Raw genomic sequence first — 17,427 nt, forward strand, 5'->3', positions numbered from 1 at the left:
ATGGTAATAAGAAAAAATTATTTCTTAGGGTAAAGATAAGACATAGACCTGACTTCTCAGCAATATATGTCTCAGTCAATAAAGCTTTATGGGTATAACATGACTATGAGATCTTATGATATATTGGACATATGGTATACAGAACAAAGCACAATTCCTATACTACTGACATCAGAATTAGTATAATAGGATGTTAGTTGAGGAAATGAGTAATAAATACCATCTTGTTCCATGGTTAACAAACTGTCCTCTGAGGGGCTTGAGGCATACGATGGAAGTTCTTCACAGGCCTACCAACCATTGATTCTATGATTTATAGATTGTTACCTTGATATCACTCCAAAATTCTATTGGAGCTTCTTTATAATAGACAAATTTAACACAGAAACAGCTGGGACTGGCATTTTAAGATCTAATCAATAACTTTTAGATATGCTTATCTTTGGTGATCTTCCAAGTTCATAAAGTTCATGGTTTTCAACATGACTAGTTTTATTTTCCTCTGCCTAGGCAATGCTTTAGAAGCCAATGTATAAAGATCATAACAGAGGGTTAAAACTGGCAAAAAACTTGTACCACAAGGTTCCAAAAGACGGCCCCATTAAATTATGTACACTTCTTTGGAATATAAATCCCACAGTCTCAAGAACTATTATTTTCTTTGCCATTTTCTGAAGTAACCAGGAGTGAGGTGGCTCCACAATAAATGTTATATTGATACTAACTCACAAATGACTAATGCAGCTATCCTTTCTTATGGCTAATTATGACCTACAGTCATGCATCAACAATGTATCACATATACCATGGTGGTTCCAAGATTAAAATAGAGCTAAAAAATTCCTATCACCTAGTAACCATCATAGCCATTGTAATGTAGTACAATGTATTATTCACATGTTTGTATTACAGTTGCCTATAGTATTCAGTAAGTAACATACTGAATAGGTTTGTAGCCTAGGAGCAGCAAGCTGTATCATATGGTATAGGTGTGTAATAGGTTATACTATCTAGGTGTAAGTACACCCTACAAGGTTCACACAATGACAGAATCACCTAACATATTTCTTAGAATACACCCCCATCAAAGAAGCAACAAATGACTGCACTTAAAACTGTAACCCTTTCCAAGGATGTCTTAGATGCTTTAGAAATATCATCCTTTTGCTTTCAAGTGATTTATAGTCTAGTAAGGGAAAGAAAAAACCCACACTTTTAGTATAAGAATAAATCTGTATAGGTTAATATGGGCCTTTAATCACTCATAATATTTAAGGTTTTAAAAAACAGGCCAGGCGCAGTAGCTCACACCTGTAATCCCAGCACTTTGGGAGGCCGAGGCGGGCAGATCACGAGGTCAGGAGATCGAGACCATCCTGGCTAATACGATGAAAACCCGCCTTTACTAAAAATATAAGAAAACTAGCCGGGCATTGTGGCAGGCACCTGTAGTCCCAGCTAGTCTGGAGGCTGAGGCAGGAGAATGGTGTGAACCCAGGAGGTGGAGCTTGCAGTGAGCTGAGATCGTGCCACTGCACTCCAGCCTAGGCGACAGAGTGAGACTCCATCTCAAAAAAAATAAAATAAATAAAATAAAAATAAATAAATAAAAAAACAATGCTGTCCTTTGTTTAAAAACCTTTCCTATGGTGCTGATTTTTTTTTTTAAACCTTTCCTATGATGCTGAAATGCTGGCCACGAGAATAAGAAAAATCCATACCAGTAGTTACTGTTAAACTAATCTTTTCAACTTTGCAAAGTAAACCTCAAAAGATGCAAGAGACCTTAAAGAGTATCTAACTGAATGATTTTTAAACAAGGGCCTTGAGTGCTCATTCATCCTCTCCCAATCCAACTCCACTGAATACCATTACCCAAATCAAAGCAGGTCTCCTTTTATTAGTTTTATATATTATGCATCAAAATAATATTTGTTTCTAATTGAATAAAAAATTATTTGTAACTTTTCAGAAACAAATCAACACCATTGATCCAATTTAACCTTCTAGAGAAATTTTACCTTTCAATTTCTATTTTTCCTGGACTAATATTAAAGTGGTTTTTTATTCCCTAAACCAACTGAACATATAGAACTACAAAGTCTAATAAGGTAGTCACTAGTCACCTGTATGTATTGAGCACTTGATATGTGGCTAGCCCAAATTGAGATGTGTTTTAAGTATAAAATAAATACCAGATTTCAGAGACTTAGTATGAAAATAAAAAGAAAAATACTTCATAATTGTTTATATTAGTGACATATTAAAAAAAATTTTTGATATACTCAATTATAAGTGAATTGTTAAAATTAATTTTACCTTTTTTAAATTTTTTTAAACTATGGCTACTAGAATATTTAAAATTACGCATGTGGCTCACCTTTGTTTCTTACATTATGTTTTCATTGGTCAGCACTGGTATAGAGAAATCTCTCTGAACTCTGGTACGTGGAGAGAAAAGTCATCTTGGGTTTAAAGACTCACCACTGGTAATTTACAAAAAGTTTACAGACTATTGAATTATGTCTATAGTACGATTGTATATAAAGTAGATACATGAAAATTTTGTGAGATTTTCTGAGCCCCAAATTTCAAATGCTACTAAAGATTATAATCATGAAGTGCATAACTGAAAAGGAGAGATTACTAAAATCAACTTGAAAATAGGAGTGGTGAGTATTCAACAAAGCTACTCATTAGCTCTTGCAAAACATAGTGGTAGCATAGTTTAAATTTGAGCTTCAGCAAAAATTACAAAGTACCACATGTCCTGCATCTTCAGTTCTCTTAAATATAAAATTCTTATATGCTAAGAGTGTTGACTAGAAAATAGTTAGGGAAGATTCCACAGCTGGACAAGTGCCGTGTTTCTTCTGTAACCATGGAATTAAAAGGTTAAAAACTAACAATGATTTTATTTCAATTCACAGAAAAAAATTAAGCTAAATAATTCTTTTCATTAACAGGCTTTTCTCTTTAGTTTCAGGAACTCTTTGAAACCTCTTTCTCCTTGTTTCCTAGTAGCATTAGCTGAACACAAATGAAGTTATTAAACAGTTAATGAATTTCGGTGGAAAATATAATCAAGATTAATTTAGGTTTCCTTTTTATCAATATCTGTATTAATGAGTTTTCTGAAAACATTCAAATATCCATAATTATTAAAAGTTACTTAAAGTGCTTCTGGTTCCTATTACAGAGTTGTTGTTTTTGTTATTTTTCTCATGTTCTACCAAGAGTACCAGGACTTTAAAACATTCTGTCACCAGAGCAAGGATAAAAAAACTTGTGATAACAGTTTAGATTTAGTGTCATTCTTTAGGAATGAAAAGATCCCTAATACCTGAGAAGGCATTCATTTTACTTGGATTGTTCAGAGTAAGAATGCCAATGCCATTGTCTTCCTTCTGAAGGTCAATGGATCCACCAGGAAACTGCTCAAGTTTTTTTTTCACTTCTTCCTCATAAAATCCATGGGATGTACTATAAAGTGACAATCCTGTTTGATGTAGCAATTTTGTCCTTCCAGACAGAGAGGATGTCTTCAAAAGACTTTTCGCCATTTCTGGAAAACAGAAATAAGTATGCGGTAGTATAGATGAACAGGCACTCACTTTTCTAATATTATGTGTTAATAGGCTGTAGTAATGACCCTTCTGTTGAATTGGGAATACTTCCTCATTTCTTTTTTTTTTTTTTTTTGAGACAATTTCACCCTGTTGCCCAGGCTGGAGTACAGTGAAGCTATCTCAGGTCACTGCAACCTCTGCCTCCCAGCTTCAAACGATTCTCCTATCTCAGCCTCCCAATTACCTGAGACTACAGGCGCCCATGACCACGTCTGGCTAATTTTTGTATTTTTAGTAGAGGCAGGGTTTTACCATGTTGGCCAGGCTGGTCTCGAACTCCTGACCTCAAATGATCCACCCACCTCGGCCTCCCAAAGTGCTGGGATTATAGGCGTGAGCCGTCCCGCCTGGCCACTTCCCCATTTCTAAAAGCACTCTTTCAGGAAATGATCAGTATGGAATTCCTTTCATTTTTCCCTCCTTCTCAAACCAAATAATTCACAAAGCATATCATTTCAGTATATATCACTGAGAGACAATGGCATAATTACAGTATATTTACTGTGCTCCAATACAATAGGAAAGCTTAGAAAAAATGCTGCTCTGTATTTTGCACCATCTCCTGCCTCCAGGTAGTCTTTTGCATCACATGCTTCTTCATTCTCCAACTCTTCACTTTTTTAAAACCTAAGAATAAATATAGTCCAAGTGTCCCCTTGGAAACAGCCTCTATGCAGAAACGCTACAAGAGCAATCCCACTCTCTAACAGAAGTTTTATTCTTAGCATTATTCTTACCTTCTGCAAAGCTTTCAGGCAAAAAGCTGGAAAGGGTCCTAAGAAAAAATGGGGAGGGAAATAGGAATGTGTGTGTGGTTTTTCTGTTCCCCAAGGTTCTGTCACTTTTCTCCTCTTAATTTTTGCCTCCTGAGTAATCTCATCTCTGCCCATAAGCTTTTCTTGCCCTATGTAAACATTCTTGTTGATATAAGACTATATTCAAAAAAGGATACAAAATATAAGTTACGGTTCAATGAATTTTCACAAGGTGAATACATTCTAGTAAATGGCACCCAAATCAAGAAACAGAACATAATCTGAAGCTCACAAGATCCTCTGTGTCACCTTTCAGTCAAAACCCCTCAAGTAAAAGTAATTTCTTGACTTCTAATACATGAGATTACTTTTGAACTTTATATAAATACCATATATTGTGTGTCTGGTTTCAATTTCATTAACATCCATTAGTGTTATGTGTAATCAGAGTCTAAATAGTCCATTATTCTCATTGCTGTATTCTATTTGTGAACCCAAAATATCTGAGACAGGTCCCAACCAATTCAGAATATTTATTTTGCTGAGGTTAGGAAGGCACTCAAGACACACTCAGGAGGTTCTGACCACATGTGCCCAAGGTGGTCAGGGTATGACTTTACTTTTACACATTTTGGGGAGACATGGGACATCAATCAATATGTGTTAAGATGCACACTGGTTCTGACTGAGGTAAGGCAGGACAACTCTAGACTTCTGTGGGGGAGGGTGGTGGGGAGGCAGGAGGCGGATGTAGGGGAGTTCTTCCAGGTCATAGGTAGATAATAGACAAAAGGTTGCATTCTTTTGAGTACCTCATCAGCCTTCTACTGAATACACAATTTAGTCTGGCTCAGTGAATCTGCATTTTTACATAAACAATAGGGCAGAGGAAGTAATCAGATGTGCATCTGTCTGAGGTTAGCAGACGGATGACTTGCGTTTTGGGGGCAGGGGAGGGGTGTTTGAGACAGTCTCTCCTTTGTTGCCCAGGCTGTAATGCAGTGCCACCATCTCCACTCACTGAAACCTCAGCCTCCCAGGTTGAAGTGATTCTCGTGCCTACGCCTCCCGAGTAGCTGGGACTATAGGTATGTGCCAACGTGCCAAGCTAATTTTTCTATTTTTAGTAGTGACAGAGTTTTGCTATTTTGGACAGGCTGATCTCGAGTTCCCGGCCTCAAGTGATCCACCTACCTTGGCTTCCCAAAGTGCTGGGATTACAGGTGTGAGCCACCACGCCCAGCCCAGAGGGATGGCTTTCTGTCCAGCACCTATGAACATAAGCTATTGGTTTAAATGTCAGAGTGAAATTCAACAGAAGTTAGTTTTAGGGTAAAGACCTTAAGGATCACAAGGAATTTCCTTGTAGACAAACTGTGAAGGAGGTATATAGCTCTTTTATCTTTTCAGCCATTTTATTTAGGAATAATATAGGAGTTAGGTTTGCCTGACGTAGTTCCCAGCTTGACTTTTCCCTTGGCTTAGTGATTTTGGGGTCCTGAGATCTATTTTCCTTTCACATATTATATAAATATACCACAATTTATCTATTCTAATATTAATAGACATTTGGATTATTTCTAGCTTTTGGCATGACTATAGAGTAGTTATGAACATTTTAGCATGTGTCTTTTGATCGATACATACCCATTTCTGATGGGTATGTGTCTAGGAATGAAATTGTTGGGTTGGTGTGCTGCGGCCCAGTCTACACTGATGATTAAACATTTATTTTGCAAGTTGGTTCTTTAAACTCTCGGTAGCTTGAAATTGACCATGGTGGGACTACATGACATATCAATCATGCTCTCTTTCTCTTACACACACACACACACACACACACACACACACACACACACACAGTTTACCAGTATACCACCAGTTATAATGTATGCATTTGTTCAACCTTGGGATATACTGTCAGAGTTTTTTTAAATGGCTGTACAAATGTATATTCCCACAGGCAGTGAAAGCTCCAGTTGCTCCAGAAGTATCACTTGTTTTTAGTTTTTTCTATTTTAGGCATTCTAGCGCATGGTATCTTACTGTGGTTTCATTTTGTGTTTCTATAATGTCTAACGAAGATAAACCCCATTTTCTTATGCTTATTGGTCATTTGCAAATCATCTTTTGTGAAGTTCATGTGCAAGCGTTTTGCCCATTATTTCTATTTATATGCCTTTTTATTAATTTGTTAGAGATCTTTTATTTTTCTGCTCACAACTTTCCTAAAACCTACAAGACATGAATCTCACATTTCTATCTCTAATTCAGACCTTATGCCTGTACTCCTTAGTATTGCCTAACAGAAATGCAATCCCTTAACCCTCATTTCTAGATTTATTATAGGCTTCTCAAAATCATTATCTAATCCTGAACTCATACTTCATGTAAAACCCATTACTCCTTCTTAATTCTTTCCCTTAACTATTCATTGTATCATCAACCCTGTAATCTATGCCAGAAAACCTCTAGATCAACCCAGTCTCCTTCTCTACCACCATCTCCGGTATGCAACGGACCTCCAAAATGGTTTCTTCCTTCTTATCTTCCCCTCTCCTATTACTAGTATAGTTCAAACTTCATTACATATAATCTGGATTAATAAAACAGTCACCAATTAGTTGCAAACTATTCCTTAGAGTAATGTGGATATAATTATAATCCAATCAGGACATTTCAAATTTAAGGTTTCTCAGTAGCTGTCTGCCAAAAGGATCAAGTCCAAAGCTCTTTTTAAATTCTTACCTAAATCCTGAATCTCTTCTCTTCTGACATCTCTACACAATCAACACAGAACACCAAATAACCAGAGTCCCACAAATTTACCATGCTATTTTATATTATTGCTTCTCCCCTATATTGTTCTTTCCTCCCTCATTAACCTGGTAAATCCCCAATAGCTTTTAAAAACTGAATTTCTATATTTCCACCTAAAAGTGATTCCCCAAGTAAAGATAATCACTCCCTTTATTTATCCCAGCTCAGTATACTGCAATAATGTTCCATTTTAACACATTCCTCAAATCATTTCAATTTTTCATTTGTTTTTCTCAGTTGGAAGGATGCTTCCTGAGAGTATTCTGAGGTACATACTTTGTGTCACTAGTGGCTACAGTACTTAATACATAAAAGGTACTTACTTAATAGTTAATGAGGGAGAATGTAGGCAAGTAAAAAAAGTAACTCATCAGGTAGCCAAAAGGAATGCCACAAACTTGTTTTATAGCTTTAAAAATGTATCTAATATGTGAGTTATAAAATGGTATCAGAAACTGACAGAGAACATGCCTCATAAAGGTTACAATATCTGGTTTCCACTTTAAGTCAGGTGGCCTTCAAGTGACATTTTTACCAAAGTGTTTACAATGAATACTTACCTGAACACACAGTGGGACGTAATCCCCTCAAACAGATATATTTCAAAAACCCGAGAACAGTATTTCAAAACTTTACCAACTAAGGTGGCTTATAACTACAATATTGAAGATACCAAGACCTTTCTTAAATCTCCTCAAGGAGACTGAAGTGTAACTCAGATAAATTGTGACCTCATGCACTATATTTTAGAGTTTGATAAAAAAAGTAGCGAGGTGCTTGTCATTTTAAAAAATTGTATCTAAGAATAGAGAACACATGGACACAGGAAGGGGAACATCACACTCCGGGTACTGTTGTGGGGTGGGAGAAGCGGGGAGGGACAGCATTAGGAGATATACCTAATGTTAAATGACGAGTTAATGGGTGCAGCACACCAACATGGCACATGGATACATATGTAACAAACCTGCACATTGTGCACATGTACCCTAAAACTTAAAGTATAATAATAATTAAAAAAAAGAAAAAAAAAATGTATCTAAGAATAAAAATTTGGTGTTATTTTTCCAAGAAAAAAAAGATGTTCTAACTTGTCATCATAAATCTTTGATAGGACCTGCTTTTAACTGTCATAACTTTATTCTTTCCCTTAATTTCAAATCTGTTATCACGTTTCTTTGTATCCTCCCTCCCTCCCACCAAAAAAGTCACCAGTTGCCAGCAGCTATGGTTACCGAATAAAAAATAATGAAAGCACTGGGTGACCTACTTAACGAATTGTGATTAATAAGGTTTGGGTCAATGTGATAATACAAAACTAATAAGCAACTAATAAGGAAAGTAGTCAAATGTTACAAGTTGCAAAATATCTAAATATTTAGTATTTTCAATACTTTAATGTCTTCATCTACTGGCAATTCCATACTCCTTTTCCAAAACTCATATAGTATAACTTATGTGACATCCTTCCATCCCATCACCTGTTCTGTCAAATTAGAAAATGATATGGTATTAACTGATTCTATGGTATTAACAGATTTTAAGGTATCTAAGGCCTCCTGAAGAACTAGAAAGCTAGAGGGAACAATGATCAAACATGATTTTGCAACATTCCAGGATATTTTCATTTAACTCAAGGGACCTTGCAAGCTTTTTTAAACTTCAAAATAAAAGAATCTAATTAGAACATGGAAATGTTTAGTGACACAATAAAGGCAGAATGAAAGTTTATATCACAGATGTTCTCACCACCTAATTTAGTGCAATAATAGGTACTTTACCAGTACCACATAAAATTACTGGGCATGTGGAAGAATGAGGATACTGTGAAACTAAATAAAATTTTTAAATGCCAAAAATTACTGCCATATACTTAAATAATAAATTATTTAATTTTAAACAAATGATTCATTTGAAATAATGTTCCTGCAAAAATTATTTTCATTCACTGAATATTATTCCCCATATTTAACTTATCTCTTTCCCTTATACAGCTCCATTACCCAAAACTGCAGTCTGGTTCAAAGACCTACTTCCCTGCCTTCCCAGAGGGAGGTAAAAGTTCTGTCTATGGAAAGGAAGTATTTCTGAAATTATTACCACTAGTTATCTACCATTATTAGAAAATGAGCTATTCTGGTCAAATAAACTATCTCTTTAACTGGAAAGCAAAACTTTCCTGGGCAAGGACAAATTCTTTGGTTGAGAGTTTTCTTGCTCTAAGGCACACAGAACTGTATTTTTAAATATTTTACCCTGAAGGAGAAATAAAGTGATAAGCATAGAAAATTCAGGTCTATGGAAAATGGAAGGGAGAAAAGTTTTACAAATAAAATGTTGTTACCAATTACAAAGTATGACGTGGTTATGAAAAAAACACCAAGGATTTTAGACACTTTCTAAGTTACCACTCAAATGTAAACATCAAGTTGCCTCAAAATCTCTTAGCTAGTGGAAGAAACTTAAACTAAAAATTTCAGACATTGTTGAGAAATGCCAAGCAATGGGGCTTGAAACAAATTGGTTAACCACACTGAGGACTAAGCTCTGATTTTTTAATCTTGCCCAAATTCCCACCTAAGGAGTCTGGGGAATCATGCCCCACAAACCACAAATTCTCATCAGATGGGTTTTATTTGACCCTATATATTGTGACTTACTTTTCAGTCTGACTCTGGCATAACATTATGAGACAAGAAGAAAATATTTAACTCCTAAATATATTTCCTTGCCATACCTTGAAATTGCACTGCAAAGTTTCTTGTGGGAAAAATCCACATTCTATAGAGCCTCCCCTTCCCCTTTTGTTTTCCTTCCTTTCTTTCCAGATCCAGGAGATAATCAACTAAGAGCCAACCACCCTTCTAGGTCTGATAAGAAACATTTTACAACCTGCTCTCTCTGAAGTCTGCTGAGAGATTCCTCTGCACACAAAAACTTGGTCTCCACAATCCTTTATCTTTAACCTGAACATTCCTTTCTATGGATCCCAGGTCTTTAGAAAAACTCAACCAAATGTCAACCAGAAAGTTTAAATTTACCTATAGCCTGGAAGCACCCCCGCTTTAAGTTGTCCCTCCTTTCTGAACCAAACCAATGTATTTCTTAAATGTATTTGATTGATGTTTCATGCCTTCGTAAAATATATAAAACCAAGCTGTACCCTAGCCACCTTGGGCACATGTTCTCAGAACCTGAGGGCTGTGTCACAGGCCATGGTCACTCATATTTGGCTCAGAAAAAATCTCTTAAAATATTTTACAGAGTTTGACTGTTTGCATCAACAACACCTATATTCTCATGACAGGATGTATTTAAGTTTAGGTTTATAATCTCCATTCATAATCATAACCCTCCCATACTCAACCACTATTCTTTCTGTTTCACCTCCCCTTTCCCTACCCTTAGACCGAAGTTCAGTGGTCAACGTCTGTGAGAAAAATAGGAAAATATACCAAAATACATCATTCAAAATGAATTCTGAAGCTTTCTTTACTTTTTTAAAGGCAAATTTTTAAAAACACAGTCACTGGATTAGCAATTAAGACAAATATTTTAAAACAGGATGGTATTCTTTATTGGATTATTTAAAGTAGATAAGTAGATATTTAGCTGCATTCTCAGAAATAAAAACAGTTATTAGTTTCTTGGCATATGGACCATTAAATTTACATTTATATGTAGACTTTTCTGGCCAAGAAATTGGATCCAAGTGTATAGACACATATGCATATGTTAACAGCACTTGGTAAGAGGTAGTTCTGTAGCAATTCAATGGCTATTTATTGAATTCCTATTAGTGATCACCCCATTGTTAGCTATTTCAGAGAGAAACAAAGCATCTTTAAAAGTTTTCAGTTTTGTCAGAGAAACAAAATATGTACACATAAAGCAAAAATAACTCAAATATCTAATTGAAAATAGAGCAAAGTATCTCCTTTTATTGAGCTCTACTAGAGAGTTCCATTAAATTTAATGTATAATCTTAACTTCATAAAAGGGTATCTTTTTTTTCCCACCAGTAAACCATTATCATGTAGTCTAAGGATTTTCTTTAGGTACAAATGGATCCAATAACATTAAATCAGTGCATGGAGTTATGATGATTTATTGCCCTTCATTCTTTCTAATTTTTAAAACTCTAAGCAGAAGTACAACCAAAATCAAGCAACATACCAGCTCTGCTAGGGAGTAAATATAAAATGTATATACTCACATACACATATATAAAACCAGAATTATCCTACATATGTGTAACCAGAATTTTTATGGTTATGAAACAGTGCAATACTAGTGTTTCACAGCTATATATTACTTCTATAACAAATGACTTTTGTTCACTGAGTTGAAATTTATGTTACATTGCATTTGGCCAGAAAGAAAAGAAACACAGATGTGATGAATGAAGAAAAATACCAGTTGAGTCATCTAACCAGTACTGAAAAAGTTAAGTTTCGGAATACGGGTATGTTCTATTTCTTAACCTAGATAATGCATCCACAGTTATTTATTTTGTTGTTGTTCTTTAAACTCATCTTATATATTTTACTCTCTATGTATGTGTTGCTACATTTACTTCTCAGGAAACTTTTTCTTTTTAAATAGAAGAGTATCATTCCAAATATTGACAGATGTCCTGTCCAGGAATTCCTTCCAATCTCCTAAACCGCCAGTTGCAAAACTAGTTTCTTAAGAACTCTACTTTACATATTGCATCAGTAGCCACTAACAATAATTATAGCCTATAGATATCTGAAATTTCTTTGTTGACAAGTCTGGCAGCTAAGCAAAGGTCCTCATTAAAGGTAATGATATTTCTTAAAAAATCACGCACAACCAGAAAACATAACAGAAAGGTACATACGAGATAAGCTGTAGCATTTTAGGGGTGATCAGGACAGGGACTGCATCTTACTCACAGCTCTTAACACAGAATTTTACATTAAATTTTTGTGGAACTAAATGACACATAATGTGGTTATTACTATATAGGTATTATGGTACCTAGTCATCATTTTCTAAACTAAAGATAATATCTATATTTACAAAATAAGAAAAAAATAACTATTTCAGGCCAGGCGCGGTGGCTTACACCTGTAATCCCAGCACTCTAGGAGACCAAAGTGGGCAGATCGCCTGAGGTCAGGAGTTCAAGACCAGCCTGGCCAACATGGTGAAACCCCGTCTCTACTAAAAATACAAAATTCAGCCAGGTGTAGTGGCACACACCTTTAATCCTAGTTACTCAGGAGGCTGAGGCAGGAGAATCGCTTGAACCCAGGAAACGGAAATTGCAGTGAGCCGAGATCGCGCCACTGCACTCCAGCCACGGTGACAGAGCGAGAGACTCTGTCTCAAAAAAAAAGAAAGAAAAAGAAAAAAGAACTATTTCACTGTTGGGGTTTTTAAGAAAATGCAAACCCAGGGGGTGTGGCTACCAGTGAGGGTATCATAATCAGCCAAATAAATAAATAATCTTTTACTGGCCTCTGGTCAGCTTGCCAAAGAGCCACACCTTCTCCATCACTCCTAGCTGAGGAATCTCTGCTCCTCTTCAGAAAGGGAGGGCAAGAGCTCCTTGTCTGGTTTTATTCATATTTACAAAATGGGCTTATATGCAACATAATCTCTATTGGATCACTAATAAAAATATTGACACTTTTTAAGAAATGAGGTTAATAGACAATACAAAGTCATTCTACATATCTACATATAATACATACCGTATAAGGGTCTAGTTAGTAGTATTCTTCCTACTTTAACTATTTGAACAGATTTTCTCACAAGGCTGTTAGGTGTGAGTTAAGGATAACCTGATGCATTTTCTGTAACTTTCTCAGAATGAGAGGCAATTTACTCAGTAGGTATTGAGATAAGACTCGGCTCACTGTGTCCTTCCCTTCTTCATTCTATTTACTGAGGATGAAGGGAACTTGCTTTCTCCCTCTCACCCTTTCTCCCTCCTCTCTCCTCTCTGCAACCTAGGGCTGCCTTCAATTTGGGAAGTGTCCCATTCTAAGAAGGCCAAATAGCCTAGAGCTCAGGGTTCATTAGGAATGCTTCTAGTCTAGGGAAAATAAGCTGTCAAGGTCATGTACCAGTTCAGCTAATAAACCTGGGAGGCCTACATATTCAGAGCCAAACATAGTATGCCTAGGGTCTTGCTTTTGCCTAGAATATGCCGTTAATCAGGTATGAAGACACAACTCAATGAAGCAGATCCATGTGGGGCGGAGGTCCCAATTTCCACCTTGATAACTTTAGAATAAAATTGCTAAAGAAACTTGATAAGGACTTAGATGGTTGCTTTAAAAGTTTTTTTTTTTTTTTTTTTTTGGCCTGTCTTCCATAATCCTCTGTTTAGAGGAAGAAACAAGGAGTTAATCTAGAAAATAAGGAGGAGGGACTTATAAAAGCATTAGCATTTTGTGGGAAAGTAGAATCAGTAAACAACATATCTTCTGCTCTCATTGTAAAGGGTCTGTCTGCTCTGTCTTGATACATTATCCCTCTCTCCAACATCAACACTACAGCAATTAGTATGAATGCCATCAGATCTATATCCTTTTATACTCAAATGTTTAAAACATTAAATATTTATGTAATAGTATTTTGCCTCATTAGACATCTTTGATCTATCACTGAAATGCCAATTTTTCCAAGAAAATTTTAGAATACTTCATGTATCCTTTCTCTATTAATTCCGTATTTTCTCTCTTCTCTCATTCTATTCCCTCCCCCTACTGTCTCTCCTTTTCTCTCCTCCTCTTATATTCCTTGTCCGTGCCAGAAAAACCTGAGAACACTGCTTAAGCCTGCTAGATTCACTGACCCCAAGTTTAGAAATCCAATTCTAAAAATTTTATAATAGCCTATTATGTATACTTTCGTCCCAGTTCTAAATTCAGAGACTATCTTAGACAAAAGCTCAATGATGAGATGACAAGGTGTTAGTCATTATTAACCTACTATAGTATCTAATAGTACAAAGTGAACAAAGCTTAAGATTCAGGTTCTGTAGAAGCATGTAGTTAAACGATTGGTATTTTGGATTTCTTCCAGAATCACAGGAAGATGAAAAGGTTCTGAAGCATTTACAATTTTATAAGCTTTCTTCGGAGTAAAACTTATGTTTAAAACTTGCCATGCAGGATGTCTTGCAGCCCCACCACAAAGAAGATTCAGTGGAGCTGAGCAAGCTCACTACCAAGCCACTGAAAAGAGGAAAGAAAGCCCATCTGAGATCAAAGGTCACACTTTCCACTTTTTTTCAAGTTCTGCAAAGGTGATCTGTTCCCCTTTAGTGCACAGGAAACAAGTGAATGTTCTCTAAAAGCCTTTACCTGTTTCACCTTATATTATAATCACTAAATCCAGAAGACTAACACAAACTCGTACTTAAAAAGAAAACAATTAGCCTACAGCACGTAATAGAAATCAGAAGCATTTGATTTCAGACTGTCTGTATATCGCCTGTTTGTAGAAGTTTTGATTCGGTTGTAGGCTGTCATAACATAAACTACCTTTCAAGGTTCATTACATGCCACCCACAACTCTCTCCCTCACACAGCCAAAATGCACAACTTTCAGTTCCTGAAATCCTTTTGATTATTTCGCCATTTCAAGCTTTCGCATATGCGATCTACCTGTTACATTTTTGTCTTCCTCAGAGTAACTTCAAATCATCTCCTCTAACATAGGACTACATAAAGTCCCCTTATTGTCTGCTCTCACAACATCTGTATCTCTCATCACCACTCTCACTCACTCTTTGCTGTAAGTAGTTTTTTAACCAGTTCTTCCCATTAGTCTTAGCTGCAAGAGGGCATCTGTAGTGCCTAAAGATAATTTTCTTAAGACTAAACAGGGGCTTAAGAATCTGGCCACAAATCAACTCTCCCAACTACCCAGTTTATTATTCTCACAACTCACCCTGTTTCAAAGCCATGCGTCTTCACAGGCTGGCTTCCCTTCCTGGAATGTTAATCATTGCAGGAATCCCAGCTGATTATACAGTCGCCTTTCAGGCCAGAACCCAATAAGAAATCAACAAAGGATCACCCGTTTTATTATTGCGCTGCTCCCTCCCCTCGTAGATTTCACAAATATACTTCTCACCACAAGCTTGTCTCTTCCAAGAGAATGCTAGTTCTTCGAAAGAAGGAGCCTTTTCTTTTCCTTGCCCTGTCCAGTTCCTCTGTATACCTCTAGCACCTAGAGCAACAACTGCTATACAGGAGGCGCCCAGATGTGGAACAGCGAAAAGAACAGAGTGTTGATTTAATGTTGCCTGAAGTCCTTAACAGCCCCTTCAACCTACAACTTAACTGTGGTTTTAATCCCCTACACGTGTAATCCCTGTATGTGTGCGCAGCGTTAAAAGGATTATTGTAGCTCAAAAATTCTCCAATGAAAGAACCTCTACCATAATGGAGTTGCTCATCTTTCGTTCTTGAAAAGTTGGCTGCACTATACAAGTAAGAAAAGTTTTAGTTAAGCAAGCAAAACAATTTAATACATAAAAGACAATTATAGAGATCACAGGGAACATTACCTAACTTAGCACAGGGCCTCGAATGTATTCCTAAATTAAATCAGAAAGTAGAAAGCAAGCCTCCTCATCCTTTTGAAAGTGTAATCTCGCGATGTCGCGGCGCGCTCTGGGAAGACCGATTCATCTCTATCCCTCGCCCTCTTTCCCCGCCCGACGCACAGTCGGCCCGTGGCGCTCGGCACCGCGTCTCCACGTCCAGCAGGGGGCAGGCCTGCGCGGCGCTTGCAAGGGACAAGCCGCGGAGCCGGCGAGGCTCGCCGTCTGGGACACGTTTGGAGAAGCGAGCGCTACAGTCCATTCCACGGCGACATTTTAGGATTCTCCCACTGACAACACTAAACTGAAGCGCTAAGGCCAACCCTTACGACCACTTACCTCCGCAGGCCTGCGGAGTCACGCAGGAGGTGACTTCCTTTTCCGCTCCCCTACACACGCTCTTCCGCTTTGCGTGCCTTTGTTTCCGCTCCCCCCGGGACCATCCTGCGTGCCTGTCCTCTATTCTTGTAGGTCCTCTCCTCCTCTCCGCGTCGTCTCCTTTACTATCCCACGCTCCCCTTTCCTTTCTCCGGGAACTTTATCCCGTTCCCCTGCCGGTTCCCGTGACCCCGGAAATCCCGAGCCTACCGCGAAGCGCCCCCATTCCTGCAGCCGCTTCGCGCTCCCTCGTGTCGCGAAGGAGCCTGGATGGGCGGTCTCCTATTCTTGGCTTTGAATTTTCGTTTTTGCAGCACAGGGTTAGGGCTGGGAAAGGAGGCTGCCGAACCGTGCTTGTTTTCGCTCCGATAAACGTGGGAAAAAGGGGAGGCGAGGAAGCTAGTGTAGGCAAATAGCGAGAGGGGAGAGGACGGAAAGGTACCGAAGGTCGACCCTTTTTAGATATCTTATCCGAGTTATTGAGGGGAATGGGTATTTAGCCAGTTTTTTGTTTTGTTTTGTTTTTATCCGAATACCCAGTGTGTGTCTTGAATGTGTGGATGTGACGTGTTTATAAAGCTCAGTAAGCTTAAAATTCCGTGCCAATACATTTTGTATGCCGCAGACAGGAAGTGCTTTGGAAGACCCTTGAAAGGGGAGGTCATTTTACACCAATATTGAGATCATTTTGTCAGAGTCGTGGGACTAAAGGTAGACCTTAAGTAGTCGATGTCAAAGATAAGCGCAGCTGGACGTTAAAGCGGTGAAAACATTCAGTTAACTACTGACAGGAAAGAGCTGAGCTCTATTTCGATTTGTGCAGAGATCATCTGGGCATTTTTAAAGGGGCATTTTAAAAGGAGGAAGGGGATATGCGGGCGCTCAGTAGAGAAAGAACGTACAGAGTTGTTAGTGTAAATGTGATTAGGCCAGCTGTGTGTGTGTGTGTGTGTGTGTGCGCGCGTTTTAACAGTTATCGCAGGATTGTATCCTCCTACGGAGGATTTTATCCTTCTTGATTACATTTCAAAGGAATGGCTCTCTGGTCCTTGAGAGAGAACTTCTGAGTGGCAAGAAATAAGTATTTACGATTGCAAGCCCTTTAGTAAATGTTCTAAGAAAGGGATGTCAGAGACCTATCATCAGTGTGCTGGTTACATCACGTAGTTAAGCTTTCTGAGGCAGTCGTCCTGGGCACAGCTGCTAAAGCTGTGCTAGAGTTTGGTCAAGTCTCTGAACGCAGGAGTTTAGATGG

At 37.7% G+C, this 17,427-nt stretch overlaps 1 protein-coding gene across 3 annotated transcripts in view; it reads right to left on the minus strand.

The window, feature by feature from the left end:
• Nucleotides 1-16,520, minus strand: part of ECHDC1 (ethylmalonyl-CoA decarboxylase 1) — a 54,734-nt gene extending 38,214 nt beyond the window's left edge. Inside the window, exons 1-3 of one of the 3 annotated variants that reach the window (XM_030809650.1) lie at nt 15,759-15,822; nt 14,303-14,418; nt 3,344-3,565 (exon numbers count right to left, since the gene is read on the minus strand). In XM_030809650.1, coding sequence (XP_030665510.1) covers nt 3,344-3,563 — 220 coding nt within the window. In that variant the 5' untranslated portion in view covers nt 3,564-3,565; nt 14,303-14,418; nt 15,759-15,822. The other 2 variants (XM_003255684.3, XM_030809649.1) reach the window with 2 other exon arrangements.
• Nucleotides 16,521-17,427: the final 907 nt, after the last annotated feature.

The sequence above is a fragment of the Nomascus leucogenys genome, chromosome 3 (assembly GCF_006542625.1).
Source record: "Nomascus leucogenys isolate Asia chromosome 3, Asia_NLE_v1, whole genome shotgun sequence".
NCBI classification, from domain to species: Eukaryota; Metazoa; Chordata; class Mammalia; order Primates; family Hylobatidae; genus Nomascus; species Nomascus leucogenys.